The sequence below is a fragment of the Watersipora subatra genome, chromosome 1 (assembly GCF_963576615.1).
Source record: "Watersipora subatra chromosome 1, tzWatSuba1.1, whole genome shotgun sequence".
Taxonomy (NCBI): Eukaryota; Metazoa; Bryozoa; class Gymnolaemata; order Cheilostomatida; family Watersiporidae; genus Watersipora; species Watersipora subatra.
Genome location: NC_088708.1, coordinates 63,728,517 through 63,747,855, shown reverse-complemented (window position 1 = coordinate 63,747,855; position 19,339 = coordinate 63,728,517). Strand labels below are relative to the sequence as shown.

The 19,339-nt window shown below is 34.7% G+C and overlaps 1 protein-coding gene across 1 annotated transcript; it reads right to left on the bottom strand.

The window, feature by feature from the left end:
• Window positions 1-411: 411 nt before the first annotated feature.
• LOC137390212 (receptor-type tyrosine-protein phosphatase delta-like) lies at window positions 412-18,202 on the bottom strand. Its single transcript, XM_068076523.1, has 16 exons — window positions 18,107-18,202; window positions 16,846-17,050; window positions 16,124-16,233; window positions 15,327-15,498; window positions 13,501-13,592; window positions 13,050-13,254; window positions 12,811-12,920; window positions 11,836-12,010; window positions 11,345-11,436; window positions 11,035-11,216; window positions 9,014-9,179; window positions 5,312-5,483; window positions 2,841-2,932; window positions 1,820-2,024; window positions 980-986; window positions 412-526 (listed from the first exon to the last, which is right to left on the bottom strand). Exons 1-16 carry the CDS (start codon window positions 18,200-18,202, stop codon window positions 412-414), a joined length of 2,196 nt encoding a protein of 731 aa, XP_067932624.1.
• Window positions 18,203-19,339: the final 1,137 nt, after the last annotated feature.

Here is a 19,339-nt window from a genome sequence, read left to right as displayed (position 1 = left end):
ATAACTTTGAAAACTTAAAAAAATTAATTATGTTGATATTATGATTACTAAATGACAACAACCAGGTTTAATCTTTCAGTCAACGAGCATGAATAGATCATGAAAAGAACAGCTTCAATTTTTTATAAAAATTGCAGTAATTCAGAACATGATTTTACAAAACTTAAATATCCTACATTGCGTAATAATGTAGGCACACGATAGGGAAATATATTTATGTTATATGTATTCATGGCATCTGAAATATTACCTGCAGACCTTGCCTTAACAATGTGATAACTGGAGCAGCCTTTGATGAACTTTATTATAAGGTGTCAGACTCAATACATAAGAGTTATAGTGTAACCGTATATACATTTTAACCAACATAAACACACATATTAATCTAAAATACTCTTAGACCACGCATAATTAACCTGATATCCTGTGATTGGTCCGTTGGGCCATAGAGGAGGCTGCCATAAAATGGTTACACATCTTGAACTGGTGACAGTTGTGTAAAAAGACCTGGGATAAAGCTGGGGACCTGTAATAGAACATTCCAGACTCATTCTTATTCAAAGTTAAAGTTTTGATACAGGAACATGCAAGGGGAACTATTGTGATAGTTGAATAAACCATTTTGAAACAAACTGTTTCCAACACAATTTAGAAGTTGTTAATAACTCCTAAATTTTCACCTTTCAGTCTCTCACATTTCCCCCTTGCAAGTTGCGGTACTTGCAATTGCTGACCACTTGGCTGACAAGCAATGATTTTAGTCCTTATGGTTGGTCAAACTGATTAACAAGGTCAGTTTTGAGATGATTTGGTTTCATGCATAACTAATTGGCACAATATCAGAGGTCTCACATTTTTGACTAAAGGATCCATAAGATGTCCTAATCATTTGTTCTGTCAATGGATAGCAAAACTTAAATTATGCAATAATTTACAAGTTCATGTAATAATAGTTCACTAATAAATGTCAAAGACTCACCTATATTCTGATAACAATAGGCAATACCAATGAAACTAATGTGAACTGATCTCCTGCAGTATTTGTCATCTAATACTACATGATCAGCAATAGGCAAAAGCCATGCAGTCAAACATATCAAGAACCCCTGACGTGTAACTGTGTAAATGCAATGTAAAAATGGTTCTCTATCACAAATCCCCAACAAGAACAATCCAAATACATGATGGCAGATGACCAAAGCCCTTGGACATTCTTAAAGCTGGTTCACATTACATCACCATATCTTGGCATTGACGTCACAATAGTTTGATGACTGTTCATGATAACAATGTTCAGGTTACCACAAACCCATCGAAGCTTGCATCATCAAGCACTACAAGATGTAGTTTTATCGGTTTTTATTTTATTTTTCCCGAAGAAGCCTCTTTGTTTTTGTGTGCTTGCATCAAATACTAGTTCCTCAGTGACTATCATGTAAAAAAAGAAATAAATCACACTACTAGTGACCGCGAGCTATCGCCAAAATGGATATCATTGTACAAAATGCTAATATTGTGCAAAATATTGGGAAAGTTGGACAGCTGCTAATTTTCCTGACATATTTGCGTTGCTTTGTCGATGTCATCAATTTATTGTTCACATAATTGACAATGAACGCCAAATATTTGCTGATATGTGGCGATATATGCAGTGTGAACCAGCCTTTAGGTAATGCAATCTACTCAACAGTAAATTTACCAGATCTTCTCATTTGTGGTTGTGAATTCATATAATATTACTATTATGCTTACCTCATATATCAGCTGATGATACAAACAATTCTCTAACTACATGTATAACTCATCATTAACAACTTACGTATTTCAGGAGTAGTAATTGAAATGACAACAGTTGCTGACTCCAAGTTATCATTATTCACAGCTGTTACATGAAACTCCACTGGTCTGTTACCATCTGCATAGACATCTCTGCTTGTAGCTGATCTGAATGTTACATTAGAATCTAAGGCGGGATATCTGGTATTGTAGGATGTTACACTTTCACAATTTATATATTTTGGTTCCTGTAATGAGCAAAAACAATCATCATAAATACAGTCTGAAGGTCGTATACACTAACCTATACGTTGCACACATAAATGTCAAATTTGAAAATGGGACGTAATAAAAATTATACTAACTGATAGCCACACCCCTATAAACTCAGATCTAAACTTTGACCTATACTTTAAAATACAACTGTATGTGGGTAGTATGATCAACAATGCTCGATGTATATGGTTAGCATACCAATTTATTATGATAGGAAGTCGACACTATGCTTAAAAACATTGTTTGAAATGATTTCGAATTTCTTAGTTATCAATGCTAAACTTATATCAAAACTTATGAATTAAAAAACTGGTCATTCTATGCGCAAGACTGATGAGTAACTTGGTGTTTGCAGATTGGTTCACATGAAGACAGTTCAATGGCAATCTGTAACATGCAAACGACCTAAACACATAGCATATTGTTAGTAGATTGGTCTACATGAAGATAGTTCTATGACAGACTTTAAAATGTGAAGGACTAAGCTACATAACATGATGTTAACAGATTGGTTCACATGAAGATACTTGAAACATGGTTGAAAGACTAATTAACAACTGTGATAAACTTTATACGTCGATCATCATTTAATAAAAGAACTTACTAAATAAATCAAATTAATAAAATTATCCCAAAAGGTCTTCAAACTTTTGATACACCTAACTGATACAAATAAATTTTCACTTAATGGCCTTAATAAACTTGAAGACTAAAGTTGGGTCTATTTAAGGTCTATGTTTGATTAATAAAAACCAAGTAGCACTGCATTTTAGATCAGAATAGCTCACCTGCCATTTCACAGTGTACATCAACATATCCCTACCGCTCCTTTGAACTATATTAGGCTGTCCAAAAGTAACATCTTGAGGTACTGAGGAGGCTACAATCAAATCACTCTTACTTATCAGCATATCTTCAATGTGCCTATCATTAACTATCTAGTATTGTATTAAATTGAATTTAAAACTAAACATAGGTGGACACTAGGTAGCCTTCAGTAATGAAACAGCTCATTGACAAGATATACAGATGACTCTTGTTCTCTATTAACTATAACATGTTGAAACTTATTTCACATAAAATTGGAGCTATAAGATACAGTCAAGCATTAATATATGATCATCTTAACACACAATCTTTTTAAAAGCAACATGAAACGATCACACCTAAATATTTTCATGCGACGTTTAGTCAAGCAGCATTTTTAAAGTTATGAATATTCTATTATAAAAACTCACCTTCTACTAATTTAGAAAATTCTTAATAATTATAGTATTTTCCTATAATTGATATCAACTTCCTACAAATTTGATTTGTTTATTAAAAATGGAGCCAGTTTTAACATGATTTTAGCATGAAAAACACTGATAATTTTTTGGAAATTTTCATTAGATATGTGGTGTAATGTAATATTCTGACTGAAAAACAGAAAAGAAACTGTTTTTTGAAAAAAATTGTGATCTTTCCTTGATATTTTGACATTTTTGCAAAAAGGATTGGATATCTTTATTAGATATTTTTAGATATTTCAATACTTTAAGAACATTGCGGTGAAAATAAGAACATGACAAAAGTATTCTCAACTTGATGTATGTAAAAAATAAGAATAGTTTGTATTAAACCTAAAATTTGGTATTAATAAAAGGAAAAGAAGAGAGCGGGCTTGTGTTTTTTCTTTTACAAAAACTTTGGCTGTTACTCATGGAAGATTTGACACAAAACTAATAAATCCTAGAAAGCTACAAAATATTTACTTTTTCCAACTTTATTTTTCCTCAAAAATAGTAGAAAGACGTTTTCATGCAATCTGTATGAAGTGATAAATTTAACACTATATTTCACAAAATGAAAGATACATTTAATAGCACTTATGACTTTCACTGTAAACTTCTAACAATGTTCCATTACTTTCATAATATTCTTTTCAAAGCCTACAGAACTTTTCTAAATCTCTTATTTAACCAGTCCATAAGTGTCAAAAAGATAACAAATAAATATATCAATTCAATAACTGAGTATATCAAATTATTGATTATTCCTGACTGTTACTTTAAATTTTTCTACAAGTGTTTAGCTAAATTTTGTACATTAATGATTTACCTGAACTTTACTTTTATTTTTTTACAATTGTTCAATAAACAATTGGACATAACTGCATGACTGTTTATGGATGCTCCTTCTAATAGCTCTCAAAAAATGTTAAAAGTAAGAAGTCCAATTAATTTATCCATGTACGTTTCAACTAGAAGGTCACAAAACAAGGTTTACAAGAAAGGTCTATCCTGATTATTTGGTGTATTAATAACAAAGTATTTATAAGTTTTGACTTTGTTTAATTCTATTAAAAAAGATGATAGATTAAAAAACTCTTTTTGATTTGTTTTTCTTATTCATGTTTGTTTTATTTATTTGTTTGTTGTATTTATTAAAAAATTACTAGAAAAAAATAAAAATTCAGCTTGTATGTTTCACTCGAGCAAAGACGACTGTGCTTGCTTGTCTGAAATAATTCCAAACATATGATGCTCAGCTTGTCAGAAATTGCACTTTCGTAAAGATTAGCCTTTATGTTTGCAGATGTCATTCTTATAGCTTGGTTTCATTGTGCTGGAATGATACTAAACAGTGGTTTAAAACTTTCTTTCATTATCATAAAATTATAGAATTCAAGAAGAGTGTAAAAATGAAAAAGACAATTAATTAATAAATAAAACAATTTATAAAAAAATTATATCAAGCGAGCCAGTGGCTATTGTGAAACAGATAAAAGTGTGTTATATTTCGCAAAATAAAGCATAGCGAATAAATTTAGAGTTTATAAAGTTAAACTCACACTAGCTCGGACCCTACTACTCACACTTTTATCACCACCACATACTATGCACCATCTTTCTCATGTATCATCAAAGCTAGTTCTCTATTAACCATTTTAAAGGGTTTTATATAACAAACATGTCTTAATGTTGTATGTTACCCACAACATTCATACAGTTTTTGAGATGTGAAATAAATTAAACCAACTACAGCGTGTTGTTGCAATAATATTTTTCAACATCCAGGTTATTTATACAAAGGACTACTGGCATAGATCAAGTTTATATGTTGAGGCTTCATTTTATTAATTTTCCTACTTGATTTTTGCCTTTTGAAAACATAGTGTAAGTACAACTATAAGAAGATTAATTATGGGGCATGCGTAAGGTGGCATGCAATAAAATCATTTCAGTAATCAACAATCACTTAGAACAGATGTCTGTACCTGTGCAATCAGTTCTTATCTCATCAGTAGTAGCTGTATCACTTTTTCCCGCACTATTCCTTGCTCTAATTTCACACTGAACACTCTCATAAGGGGAGTATTGACAGATCTGTACACTTCTCACATCTCCAGTGTTAGTCCATTGAGTACCAGTCTCTGTGTTGGGTTTATACTAAATAGAGGAAATAAATCATAACATAAAAATCAGCTATAGCAGTTGGTGCAACCTATCTAAGCTTTAAGACAAACTAATTATCTAACAGGTAATTACCTAATTTAAACTAAGTGTGACCAAAGAGAGGAATGAAGCTAAATCTGTGAATAGTTTGAAATTTTAAGAACAGTTTATACTTAACTTTCAGCTATATTGTCAATTTCAAGGATACAAACAACAAAACTATACAACTTGTGGTTAGCATGCTTGTATTTAAATGTTGATGACGTCAATCCAATGTACTTTGCACTGGCTGCCTTGCACTTTTGGTTGCAACGATTGCCTGGTATATGGCGTTTCTGGTCAAAAATTTACCTCTGAGTAGACACTGTCGGGGTTCTTTCCAGTTACACTGTTGATTATTTGTGTTGATCTTTTCATTTACCTGTTGTTTCTTATGGCTGTTGATAATTGCCTCCATGTTATAATATAACATATTACAGTTGCACATATTATGTGCAACAACCAGTCCGTTTTATGGCATTTTTTGAAGAGCTTAGAACAGTTTGTTGTTTGTGGTGAACTTTGACTTTAGATCTGAACAGCTGCTTCTCAATGTAAGAGTTATAGCTTTTACCATAAGGAAGATTGAACCATATAATCATCCATTTAAATGATTTTTGTCAGCTTTGGTTTAATCTTTTTAACGTACAGTAGATGCTCCTACTACGTAAATAAACCATTCCAGGAACATTTTGGTTATAGGTAATTTACACTATCCATCATTGTTTTTGACGTCATCAAGCCGTTTGCACATGCGCTCACTCAAGAAAAAGCCGCCATATTGGTAGGAGACGATTGCTTTTATTTTATTTAATTGTACTTTTTGGTGTTGGTTTGATACTATAATAAAATAAAACAAAAGCATCTTTTTCCAAAGTTCATTGCAAAAGCTTTGTGTGTTTAACGATAAAATTGTCTATAAAAATGGCCGACAACGATAAAATGACGTCACGAAAAAATTAAGGATAAGAACAGTAAAAGACATGTAAATTGCCTAATCCTTTTCAAAATCTTTCCAAACCCTTCCCGTTGACCATGCAAAAAAGCTTGACTTAACTCTTCTAATTTGTGGGCTGTACTGCAACTGCAGAATTATTGGTTTGCCTCGAGAACTTTTCTCTTTTTTTATTGATCTAACTGGTTTTATAGAGCATGATATTGATCAGAATTGTTGTAATTTTTACAATAAGTTGATTGGTAGTGCAGATCTTCGACGTTCATTTACAATGGTTTGCTCATTTTTTCTAAAGAACCAAGTCTATTCTGCAAAGTAAAACTAACAAAAAGTATTTTACATTAAAGCAAAACAACAATTTATTTTGATAACAAAAAGCGGTATGACCTGTTCGCCGTCTTCATGCAGAGCCGTATAGTTTCTCTGAGTCTCGTGACCAACAGAAGCGTATACGGGAGCTCGCTCGATTCCAAAAAAGCAGGCCACGCCTACTATTTTTATATAAGTTATAATGGAGAGGCCGCAAAATTAATCAACAAAAACTACACCCATTATAAGTCGCTTTAAAATTGATTGTTGTATCATAAACCATTTGAAAGAAAACAAAATTTCCTACAAAAAATTGCTAATAAAGTTTTTGTGAAAAAGTAAAGTAAATGCAAAAAAGAGCGGTATTGAGAGCGAGGTATGAATATTCCATTAAAGATCAGTATGTCGATCGGGTTTGTTTGGAATCGGACGTTTTTGTTTCCTGTTTTGGTCACAAGACTTTGTAAAACTATATGACTCTGCCAGTACAGAGCTGTATAACTTCACATAAATTTGCTGTTAACGGATGCGCATATCAGATCTCGCGGGCTCCAAACAAGCAAGCCACGCCCACTATTGTTTATATAAGTTATAATGGAGAGGCCGCAACACTAACCAACAAAAATTACTCCCATGGGCAGTCGCTTTGAAATTGATTGTTGTATTATACACCATTTGAAAAAGGACAAAATTTCCTACAAGAAACTAAAAATGATTTTTTTGTAATAAAATAATGTAAATGCAAAAGAGTGAGATGTTGAGAGCGAGGTAAGAATATTCCATTAGAGATCCGTATCTTGATCAGGTATGTTTGGAATCAAGCGTTTTTGTTTCTGGCTTTTGGTCACGGGACTCTGTGAAACTATACGACACTGGTCTACATGTACCCAAGAGTCAATGTTAGGATAAAAGAGAACTTTCGATAATACTCTAACTCGTCAACATTCATATTGGTAAACCGACGCTGCAACACTTGCACTATTCGATCAACTTTGTGTTTATCAGCAGTTGTGTAGCAACTGTTCTCCGTATTGTCAACACATCTGATGAACTATCGCGACGAATTACAATGTCGAGAAAGCTGTATATATATAATAGATATGACGCAATACGCACACAATTTTTTTATTGCAAATGTAGCGAGATAGAGTAATATTCAAATCAAATTTGAGAACTTAATCGACGTGACACTTTATGTTATAGGGAATTTTTTATGTCGTATTACACCTAAATAAAAATTCACATACTTTTTTTACATAATCTGGAATTTACATTATCAGAGGTATAAATTATAAGAGTGTTTGCTGTACTGTAAAGTTGGGTCTATTTTCTTCTAGTGTTTTATGACATTTTGAGATCACTTGGTGAAATACTTTTGCGTTGCATGTCTTGTTGCAAAGCCATTTGTTCAATACATCCAGTGTGTTGCAAAGGAGGCTTGAGGAGGAGATTAGTTGAACTTGCTATTCTCATGTTTTAGCTCGTTGTTTAGCTGGCTGTAAGATGCATATGCTCCGTTTCTCAGGTCCAGTGTTACAGCCAGAAAATTGGCTACTTATTTATTTGTTTTATGGTGAGGCATAAGCTGCAGTTTTGAGAGATGGCACAGAGTTCTTTTTCATTAGCTCTATGTTTTCGTAGTGTCTCTCAGGGTCCTTAGGTTGTTGTTCTGGTATAAGCCAAACAATTGAGCTACTAAATTTCTGGGTAATCTTGTTCAGTAAGAATATTCCAACCAACTCACAAGTTCACCCCCAATCAAACAATCTCATTGCGATATCAAAGGAGTTACACCAATCTTTTTCTGCTCTGTTTGGTTGGAGTTAAAAAGTAGAGTTAAAAAAAGTAGACTTTTTTGCATGAGTATAATATCTTGTTCACTAGCTAGGATAAGATTGTATTTTGATGCAGAGACTCGGGTGTTATATTGTAATTGCTCTAAGATAGTCAAGCAACATCGATCACAACAATTATGATGAATGCTAGTACATGAATACTAGAACGATGAAGTACACTAACTAGCATATATTACAATGTTTAGCAAAATACCATGGAGGTAATGGACTGGTTTGACAATATACCAATAAGCACCAGCAATGTTAATGGTTATTACCCATAATGACTGTTAATGTTCATAACGTTCAGTTTCAAGCCATGAGCACATCCGTCTAATATGTTAACCTAATCTAACTACTAAAGAATGCATCATAACAAGCCTTACCTGGTAGCCTGTGATTCTTCCATTTGGCCATAGCGGTGGCTTCCAACTGACAGTAACACATGAAGAATTGTCTGCTTGTACCGATACATTAGTTGGAGCTATTTGTGGTCCTGTATAAAGTAGAATTATACGTGACTCTGTATCATAGTCATAGTAGTTATTAATCCTATATGGAAGACCAGTATACAATATAAGCGACTATCTGCAAAAAGAAGTTACCTATTTAGCTCAGCGTCGAAAAGTAAGTGGGCTATTCTCTTTTGACCTTAAAAATACATAATCGATTAGAAAACTACCAAAATATGTCTTTATATATGACTACAGAATTTTGGTTAGCTAGTTTACAGAAAATGGTTGTTAAGAAATAGCCAATCCTGACGGCGCATTTGAGGCTATTTTATTAATCTTTCAATTGCCTCTGACTGATTGTTTTCTGAGTCAGATACTCAGTTATTACTATTACTACAGCTTGCAATATTAGAATTGTTGTTAGAAATAAAATAATCACCATCATAAGTACTACTACTCAATAGATAATTACCAGAAGTTTATTGATCAACATTTTGTGAAGCCTAGGTAGCTGTAATACAACTGGTATGGTTGGGAAATTGTAAAAATAAGTATTAATAAAATAATTTTGCAAAGTGAAATTCGGCACAGGGTGATCTGTAAGAATATATTCCTTAGGCTCAACACAAATATTTATGCCAACACAAGCAAATAAGTGTTTTTTGCATGTAATTAGAGCCATGATGGCCTAATTAATTAACAACCGACTAATCAGAAACATTTCATACAAAGCCTCCTAAAGCCACAACTCATGGCTCATAGCCACACACAATTGCACCACCTGGCTTATGGTACATAATTATTGAAATAGGGAAACTAAAAATAACATTAAAAATATTTACCTATAATATATAATAAATAACCACGTGTACATTCCTATCTAAACAAACAACAAAAGTAATTAGATGACATATTACACTTTCAAAGCAGAGCGTACAACTGAATTTCCTTTGGAAGGCTATTTTAAAACTTTTTACCAGGTCTATAAATAATAAATCACCACAATTTACTTCTTTATAAGTTTCTTCTTGGTATGATTTTGACAAACATGGTTTGGTGACACATGATGCTTTGGGGTGGGTAAATGTTTGGTGTTACGGCAAGCTAGAAAACTAAGCTATAATGTTAGATACCAACAAAAATCTGATATTAGATGTTAGAGGATCAGATTACATTTATGAACAGCGTGCAGAGCTACACACTAACTTTTCACAAACAAGTCAAGTATATATTTAACTTGTAAAATTAACTGAGCAATATGGAAAATCCAAATATTTATTGGTCTAATTTAGTAAACATCTGCAAGTATTTCGATACTTACTTCATCAAAGCAGTATACAAGTTTAGTGGCAAGCTATAGTTAAATTTTGCTGGCTTAATTGACAAATAATTTTATTATAGAAGGAACAGATCTTGGTATCCTGGTATGATCAAAGTAATATAATGATGGCTTGTTATGGAAAAGTAAAATGATGGGTATTTTAGCAAAGTTAAAGTTGTTAAATCTTTTCCTAAAAGTTTGACTTCAAAAGAAAAAGTGTTGAATACAAATAAAAGAAACATGATATTAATATAATGAAACAAATAGCTGACTATAAGCATAGAAATTTAAAAAAGAGATTTCAGTCCATTTAAGCAAACTTGCAGATAAATTCCGAGCGGTTGGATGATTTATTTGAGCTTAAACCCAACTGGTGTCCACATTTAATAATCATTGTTCAGAATATGCAGAAATGTAAGAGATGAACAATCAAACCTGTCAATATTTTATAAACTCTTAGCAACTACTACAAAGTTTTTAGCCTGGAAGATAATTTGTGGCCCATTATGTGTTACCAAACAGCTCTGTGCAGTTACTGTGAACATTTACAAACTTTATAAGACAATAAGGACAGCTAGAATAAAATTGTTTGTTGCACTTACTGAGGGGTTTGCTTGTTATGATGACAGACCTGACCACGGATTCAAAGTCAGCATTATTTACTGCATAGACAGAGAAAGTAATCTCCTCTTCTCCATCAGCGTAGACAACTTGGTTGAAGACAGAATTCTGTACAGACTCTGACTCTGACGTTGACTTAGGATATGTGATTATGTAACTTTTTATTTCAGCACAATTGATAGCGTCGGGTTCCTGCAAAACAATCAAACATGTGTGAAAGTTAGCTAAAAGGCTATAGCTAGTGAAGCAGCAGGTTTTTGGAATATCCGAAAATAATTCAGATGAGTGGATATCAATGTTCAGTTGTAAAAAAGGTTTACCTTCCAGGTTACTTTGTACTTGAGTCTCTGTCGGCCTTCATTGTTTTCCTCCTCTGGATCACTAAACTTTAAATTGCCTGGTGCTGTTGAAACTGTGAACAAAACACTTGAAAGTCACATGGCATTCTAACCAATATACCATACATCTACATGGTTATATGCTCGGGTATTATCAAAAATCATTGATTTTTCCTGGATGAAATGGGTTGCAAAAAAAGTTATAATTTTGTTTTAACATTCCTTATTTCATCTTAAGAAGGAGATGGATAGTGTTTTGCAAGCGAGTAGAGAAACGCAATAGCTTCTTATAGAAGTGAAGATTAAATATGTAAGTTGTAGTTAAACAACTTTACACTTGAAACTAAGATATACAGCAGAGTTTCTGAGGTTTTTTTACTATGACGATATATTCTGATAAGTAAAATAAAAAATTTAGTATTTTCTTTTATACTGTACAAGACAAAAAGCATCTGAACCTTAAAATAATTTACCATCACAGTCAGTAGTAACTGAGGGAGCAGTAGATGAGTTACTATTTCCAGCACTGTTCACTGCTCTTAGTTCACATTCTACTACTTGATATGGAGAGAAGTGACAGAGTTGATACTCTCTCTTATCTGCAGAGTCTAGTATGTCTGTCCATGAACCCTCATCCTTACACTTGTACTACAGTGAAAAAAGGGAAAGGTGCTCAAGATATTGTCTTAGTAAGATTATACTGGATAGTAATCCTTTTGATGAATTAACTTGAGCTTTACCTTAAAAATCAATGCATTTTTTATGTTGATTTTACAATCTAGCTGGCCTTTCCCATGAGTAAAGATCAGTGAGTCGATTACATGTGTTTTGAGTATGCAAGTTACAAGTTAAAATTTAACTACCAGCTACTAAACCAAAGATAAAAAAAGGTAGCCATTGATTCTACCTTCAAGCCGCAGTGACTTTGATATAAGAACAACTCAGTCATCTACCACAAAAAAAATGGTATGACCAGTAAGTTGATGCTGAGAAAAACATTGAAAGGTCTAAGAAACTGATTGGTCATAATAAAGAAATTTTCAGAATATACCAACAGCAATGTCTTATAACTGAGTAGACAGTATAACTAGTGAGAATTAACTGAAGATTACGAACCTAATGACATTTTTAATCTTACTTTTAACTGAGTCTAGAACAACTATAGAAGGAAGGAGAGTAGGGTTGGGTTCTCTTTGGTATACTATTTACATTCTTAATGTCATTGATTGTAAGCCATTCCAACAGCTGGAGTGCAAATATTGCTTAATAGAATTGATAAAACGGAAACCAAGGATTGAGGGTAAATGAACAACACTGAATAGATTCAGGATATGATACATGAGCAGTATAGTAATAATTAATTTTCAGAAATTATTGTAAACTTATTTGGAGATCAAATGCTCGCATATCTGACTGCGTCAGCATCTAAACGGGGTCACATGATCTACCTGATAGCCTGTAATAGGTCCATTGGGCCAGTTTGGGGGCTCCCATGACAAGGTCACACATTTTGGACTGTCAACTCTCATGTTAAAATATACTGGAGACAGTTGTGGACCTGCAATACGGCAACGTCAGTTTTAAGCCTACTCATCAAGCAGTGAAAAATTCCATGAAAGTTTGATTTGATATCTTGACTACCGTACACTAGCTAGTGTACCACAACAATAATACATAAAAAACTCACGCATTTCAGGAGTAGTAATTGAAATGACAGCAGCTGCTGACTCCAAGTTATAATTATTCACAGCTGTTACATGAAACTCTATCGGTATGTTACCATCTGCATAGACAACTCTGTTTGTGACTGATCTGGGTGCAACATTAGAGCCTGATGCTGGGTATCTGGTACTGTATGATGATATACTTTCACAGTTTGTCTCACTTGGCTCCTATGTTGATTAACAGAAAAATAACTATCAAAAGGTTAATTTTCACAAGTTTAGTTAAAAATTAAAATACAAAAAGCCAGGTGATCGTTTGCAAAACGCAATGCAAAGTAGTGTCATGTTTTGTTAAGTGAACTCATCAACAGATAATTTAACCCTTTGCAATCTGGTGGTAAAACTCTATTTTAGGCAATAGGCTGAAGCAGCTCTAGAGGAAATATTAGGATGATCAGCTAAAAATATATCTACCATCCATGTCACTGTGTACTTGAGTCTTAATTTGCTGCCGGTGTTTGTCTCCTCAGGATTACCAAACTGGAGACTGCCCGGTGATGTTGGTGCTGTAAACAATGTTAAAGCTACTAAAAGTTTACAAAAAACATTTGCCAAATTTATTTCGTATCTACTCAACATTTGTGTTGGCAAAAGATGGCATGAATAGACTGGCTTCACAAAGATAAAGCCTTAAACTCAAAATCAACAAACAAAATCAATTTGGTACTAGGCAGTCACTATGTAACCTCAGCAAACAAACTTGTATATCTAAAAATGTTCAAGCAGATTAAAACCATATATTATTTCAATTTATTGAGTGTAACAGCTAAACCAGACTGAAGGCAAAATTCTAGCGCTCACGTAAGCACTACAAATTGCAAACTAAAATGGAATGGAAAATAAGTGTCAAAGTCTTTGTAGGAGGTATACCTCCTACAAACTATATTTATCCTAGCCTTGACCCTTGGATAGTGATAGAAGACGAACAGGTTGAACTGCTTTTTATAGTAAAAATATTTTGTTGTACTGCCTGATTGTAGACATACAAATGTGTCGTTATCAGCTTCACTTTGCGAAATAGACTTTGCTGTTTAGAAAAAGAAGCAAATTGTTGGAAATGAATGCCGAAAATAAGCAGTTCCCATCAACTTGTTGTAAATTTACCGCAATCATGGTCTATAAAACCAGTGAGATTAATCATAAAAAAGGAGAAAAGCTCATGACGCAAATCAATAATTCTGCAACTATGGAAGAGCCGACAAATTAAAAGAGTTAAGTGAATTTTGTCGTTTTTTGCATGGCTAAAGTGGTGAGTTTAAAAAGATCTCAGAATGGATTAGGCAATTCACATGTATTTTAATGTTCTTATAACCTAAAATCCCTATGATATAAACGTTCCTGAATTGATTATCTAGGTTTCATGAGCGTCTACTGTGATACACATGAAAAAACTAAAATTTGCTTGTTAGCATCAACCAGAATGCCAGTTGAATACACCTTAGACTTGGCTGAAATTTTTCAAGTATGCCTGAGCTTTTACATTTGATTTTAAATTTCAGTTAAAACTAGCTATATTAGCTTATGTAAACATGACACGGTTGCCAACAAACTAGACAGTAACTTTATATGGGTCTTCCTAGTGAAATTGTAAAAAGTGCAATTATCGGACAGCCTCTAATGACACTTAGGATAATAATTCTATTGCTGCCAAAAGAGCTTTACAGTTTACAAAATAAAATATTTGTCCCACCCACATACCATGTTAGCTTCAGTCACCAAAATCCACATGAAAATGTGATAAAAAACAAAATCTTGTGAAACCATGCTGGTAGTAAACTTATTCAAAATGTACTACCATGATAAATAGATGCTGTTTAAAATTCATAATCTGTTAATTGCTCAAAAATTATTTGACCGGAACGAATATGAGAAACTATAAAAAATAATTAAAAGTGGTAGTTATATCAATTTTAACCATTGCCAATTTTAATTTGCTATGAATGGTCCACATTGTAATTATTTAAAGTTATGGCTAAATACAAAAGTAAGTTTTAATTTCTTACAAGAAAGCTGATGGCTGCTACATTCAGAATAAACCAAAAACTTTGTGTAAAAATGTTATTAGGAACTTATGACCTTTAAGCAACAAGATTATACACAATTAACTAAAGTGTGCATATACACCTCTTTGTATTTATATTAGAAGAAAAATTACTCGTGGAAGCAAAATCTGATCATGAAGTAGCGTGTTGCCAAACAGAATTATATTTCGGTAATCAATCTTTGCTAGTGTTTCATACCTGTACAGTCAGTTCTTATCTCATCTGTAGTTGCTGTATCACTATTCCCTGCACTATTCATTGCTCTAATCTGACACTGTACTTTCTCATACGGTGTGTACTGACAAATTTGTTTACTTTTCACATCTCCGATATCAGTCCATTGTGTACCACTCTCTGCGTTGGGTTTATACTGAATATAAACAAATTTAGAGTATGTATGCTACTTTTATTCCCGATACCAAATCATGGAGTGCTAGTTTATCCGCTAGTTTTGCACTAAAATAGTAAAAAAAAGATTAAATTATATACTCAATAAAAAGTTTCAAGGAGAAAACAATTGCTAAAGCATTGGATACCACCGGGGATACATGACTACAGCTGTATGAGTAAAAATATAATAATTGCTCAAATTTGTAGCAACCATTGTATTTAACGAAATAAATTCTAATCTATAAATATTATAAAGCAAACAATTTTCTGCAAAAATTTACTTTCCTTACTTTAATAAAAAAACTTGTATCAATGTACATGAATAAAAGTTTGCTTCAATTAGTAGAACTAAAACAAAAATTAATTCAAAGTTTCAATGGAAGGTGTGTGATCAAGATCATTATCAACCTCAGATAAAAAGTTGTTTAAGCTACCTATAACACTGCCATATGTAAAATGCATTATATTGTAATATTCTAAGGTTAGAAAAAGGTGTGTTAGGGTGCATTGACTAGCAATACATTTAATATGTTAATATCAGATAAAATGCAAAGTGACACAGAAAATGAATAATTATACTTCACAATGCTTTCTTGTAATTTTACCTGATACCCTGTGATTACTCCATTTGGCCACTGCGGAGGCTTCCAACTGATTGTAACACAAGAGGAGTTGTCTGCTTGGATAGACAGTTCAGTAGGAGCTACCTGGGGTTCTGCAATTCATAAACACATACATAAACTGCTATTACTTGCTATAGCATAAGCAGGTATTAAACCTCAAAGTGTACAATAGAATCTAACATGTTCTGGCAAGTTTCCAATTCATAGAATGTTATAAACAAAGATTTTTCAACTATGAGTTTTCAACTGTGAACCATTGTGATTGTAATGAGTAACAACTTATGTAGGTAATTCTATATGACATCATAGCTTTTCCATTGTGCGAATGCAAGTTGTGTTTTTGATTTTCAACCAACTTCAATTTTCATCTTTCTTAAATGCTTATAAATTTATTGAAATAGTAAGAACCTAATCTATGGCTAAGTAGGCTAGTTCCTAACATAAATAGACATAATAAAGTCAGCAACACACAGACTAAACCTACACCAAAGCGTGAGACTAGCCACAAATAAACGCAAGTTTCTTACAAGTTTCTATTGTACATAATCAATGTAGTGTATAGAAGACATTGCTGTACTCTTATTAGCATACATCTAACATAAACACTTCTTTAGCATCAAGTGGCATGACAAACTCTTAGAGGTAGTAGCCAAAGTTGAATACACCAGACTTGCATGTCTTACAGTGTTAAGAGCTTCACTCACTGAGAGGTCCGCTTCTGATAGTAGCAGAACTATTTGAAGAAACAAGATCTTTATTATTCACTGCATAGACATAGAAAGATACATCCTTTTCGCCGTCTGCATACACAACTCTACTCAAAGCTGATGTCTGTACTGGTTCTGAGCTAGCCAATGGATATCTAGTTGTGTATAGTGTGATCGCTTCACAATTTATAGTGGTAGGTTTCTAAAACAAAACCATAAACATGGAATATGACTTAATACAAACAATATAAGTTCTAAAATTCATCAACAACACAGATAAATATGTTAGCATTTCTCTAATCTATGTTTGCATGAAGTTTTTTGTAATCAAAATGCAAAGTAACACTAAAATATGTTTTCACAAAAAAGGCTCAACTAATTTAAAGGTGCATTTCCCGTATTTAGAATACGATTCCAAAAATATTGGATGAAATATGAAGCAGCCTGTCACTAGTTGTAATAACTACTAGACCTACAGTTTAACAATAACATTTTTCTGAAAGACAAATTTTCAATTGAACTGTTTAGCAACTCATCAAATATTTTCTGATAAATTATACAATTCATTGATTCATCATATATCCTTTATCCTATTTTGGGGAGAAAGAATGCCATTTACTTGTCTGTTTAGTTAACTTTGGTTAGAGAATTCTTGAGTGAGTAAAAGTTTTATGTGACCTTCACTTTCCTCCACTAGCACATGACTGGTGCATAAGTTTACACATATATTTTCTGCTTAGTTCATAAGTTGTACAAATATGCTCAAGTAACAGGCAATGAACAGGCTCAGAACAGCTCTGATTTCTAGCACAAATGTTCAGGCTTATATAGCGGGTAGGCCCCGCTTCTCGTTCTACTTGGCTGGGCTTGACCCGGCTCGACTTTGGCGTGGCTTGGCTCTACTCAGCTCACGTCGGCTTGGCTCTACTCAGCTAGACTCGGCGTGGCTCTGACTGGCTTGACTCTCACGTTGTTATTCTGCTTGAGTGAACACAGCCCGGCTCAGCTTAGCTCAGCCCTAGGCTCAGCTCTCAGAGGATAAAATTCCACAACACTCTCCTTCCATCGGTGACCACAGTCTCCCATCTAGACCTTGGGAGAGAGCTTATGTTAGCCGCCTAGCAGACCTCCTCGCCTGTCAGGGTTCTGTCCAGGTCTTCCTCATCTGCTTTGGAAACAGCTTCTCTAGAGCAGCTCGTGCTGACCTCGGTAGTCGCCTCCTCCCCTCCTGATCTCCCTTGATCGCTGACACACCTACCGGCTCTGGTGCACCCAGTGCTTCTTCAGCTTCTTTCAAGCTACTTGTGACCAAAGTCAATAAATCCTGTAGAGAGGTGTTACCATCGTTGTCCATCTTCTCGAGTGCCCTAACGTTGTCCAGAGAAAACGAGTGTTTTAAAATGAAAGCTTTGGTCGTGTCTGTGAGAACCGTTTTACTGCCTTTCAGTTCGACCTCCGGACCGTTTTTCGACAATTCAACGGAGAAGCCTAACCCATCTCCGTACTGTTCTGGCTTTCTAGTGGTTCGGGCCGGTCTCGCATTGTGCCGGACTAGAGCTGATGGGACTTTTGGGGTTGATGGGATTTTTGAAGTCGCGGTTTCTCTGGCCTCCTCCGGGTTTGATTCCGCTTTTCCCGAAACTTCTTCTATTAGTGGGACCGGATTTATTTTTACTGAACTCGGTCTTTGGCACTCGTCTTCCTCCGGTCTGGCCAAGTTTTCTTAGGTAGTTGTCTCCGGCCTTTGCTTTTCTGCGGCCTCCATCAACAATTTTTCCCAGTTGGGAGGCGGCATCATTGGCACTGGGTTGCTCCTGACTTTCTCCGGCTTTTCCTCCGACCTGCTGGGTCAAACTCATTTCATGTTAGGGCCCCTCCTTGGCTCCACAGTGGCTGGGGCTTGTCACAGTCTCTGGACAAGCCTAGAAAGGCTTCAGCCTTGCCTCGCTCTAAGTGGAAGACTGGCCCTGTTGCTCCACCAGACATGTGTGGTTGCCTTCTAGACCTGGTATGGTCCCACGAACTTTGCCTGCCGCTTAAGATTTTCTCCATGTCTCCGGCGTTTGCTTGTGAGCCATAACCAGTTGCCTGGGGTGTACAACGGTGTCTCCTCTCAATCTTCCTATCTCACTTCTATCTGGCTCTGTCGTAGTGGTTCGTGTACCATTTGTAGCCTTTGCTGCATCTTGAAGGCATGCTCGTGGGCAGGAAAGAACTCGGTCGGGGGGGGGGGGGGGGGGGGGGGTGACTCTCCAGCTGGTCCGGCAACCTCAGCTTTCGTTTCGGCATCAGCATGTTGGCTGTTTCTCCAGTTGCAGAGTGCGGGATGCCTCAGTATGCCTTCATCAGCTGGGGAAGTAACAGATCTTATTCGTCCAGTCCTCGGGCCAGGAGTAATGCCCTCAAGGAATATCCGAGTCCTCGGTTATTCCGTACGGCAATTCCATTGGCCTGTAGGTGGTAAGGAGTGGTATGTGTCTTCTCCATGTTC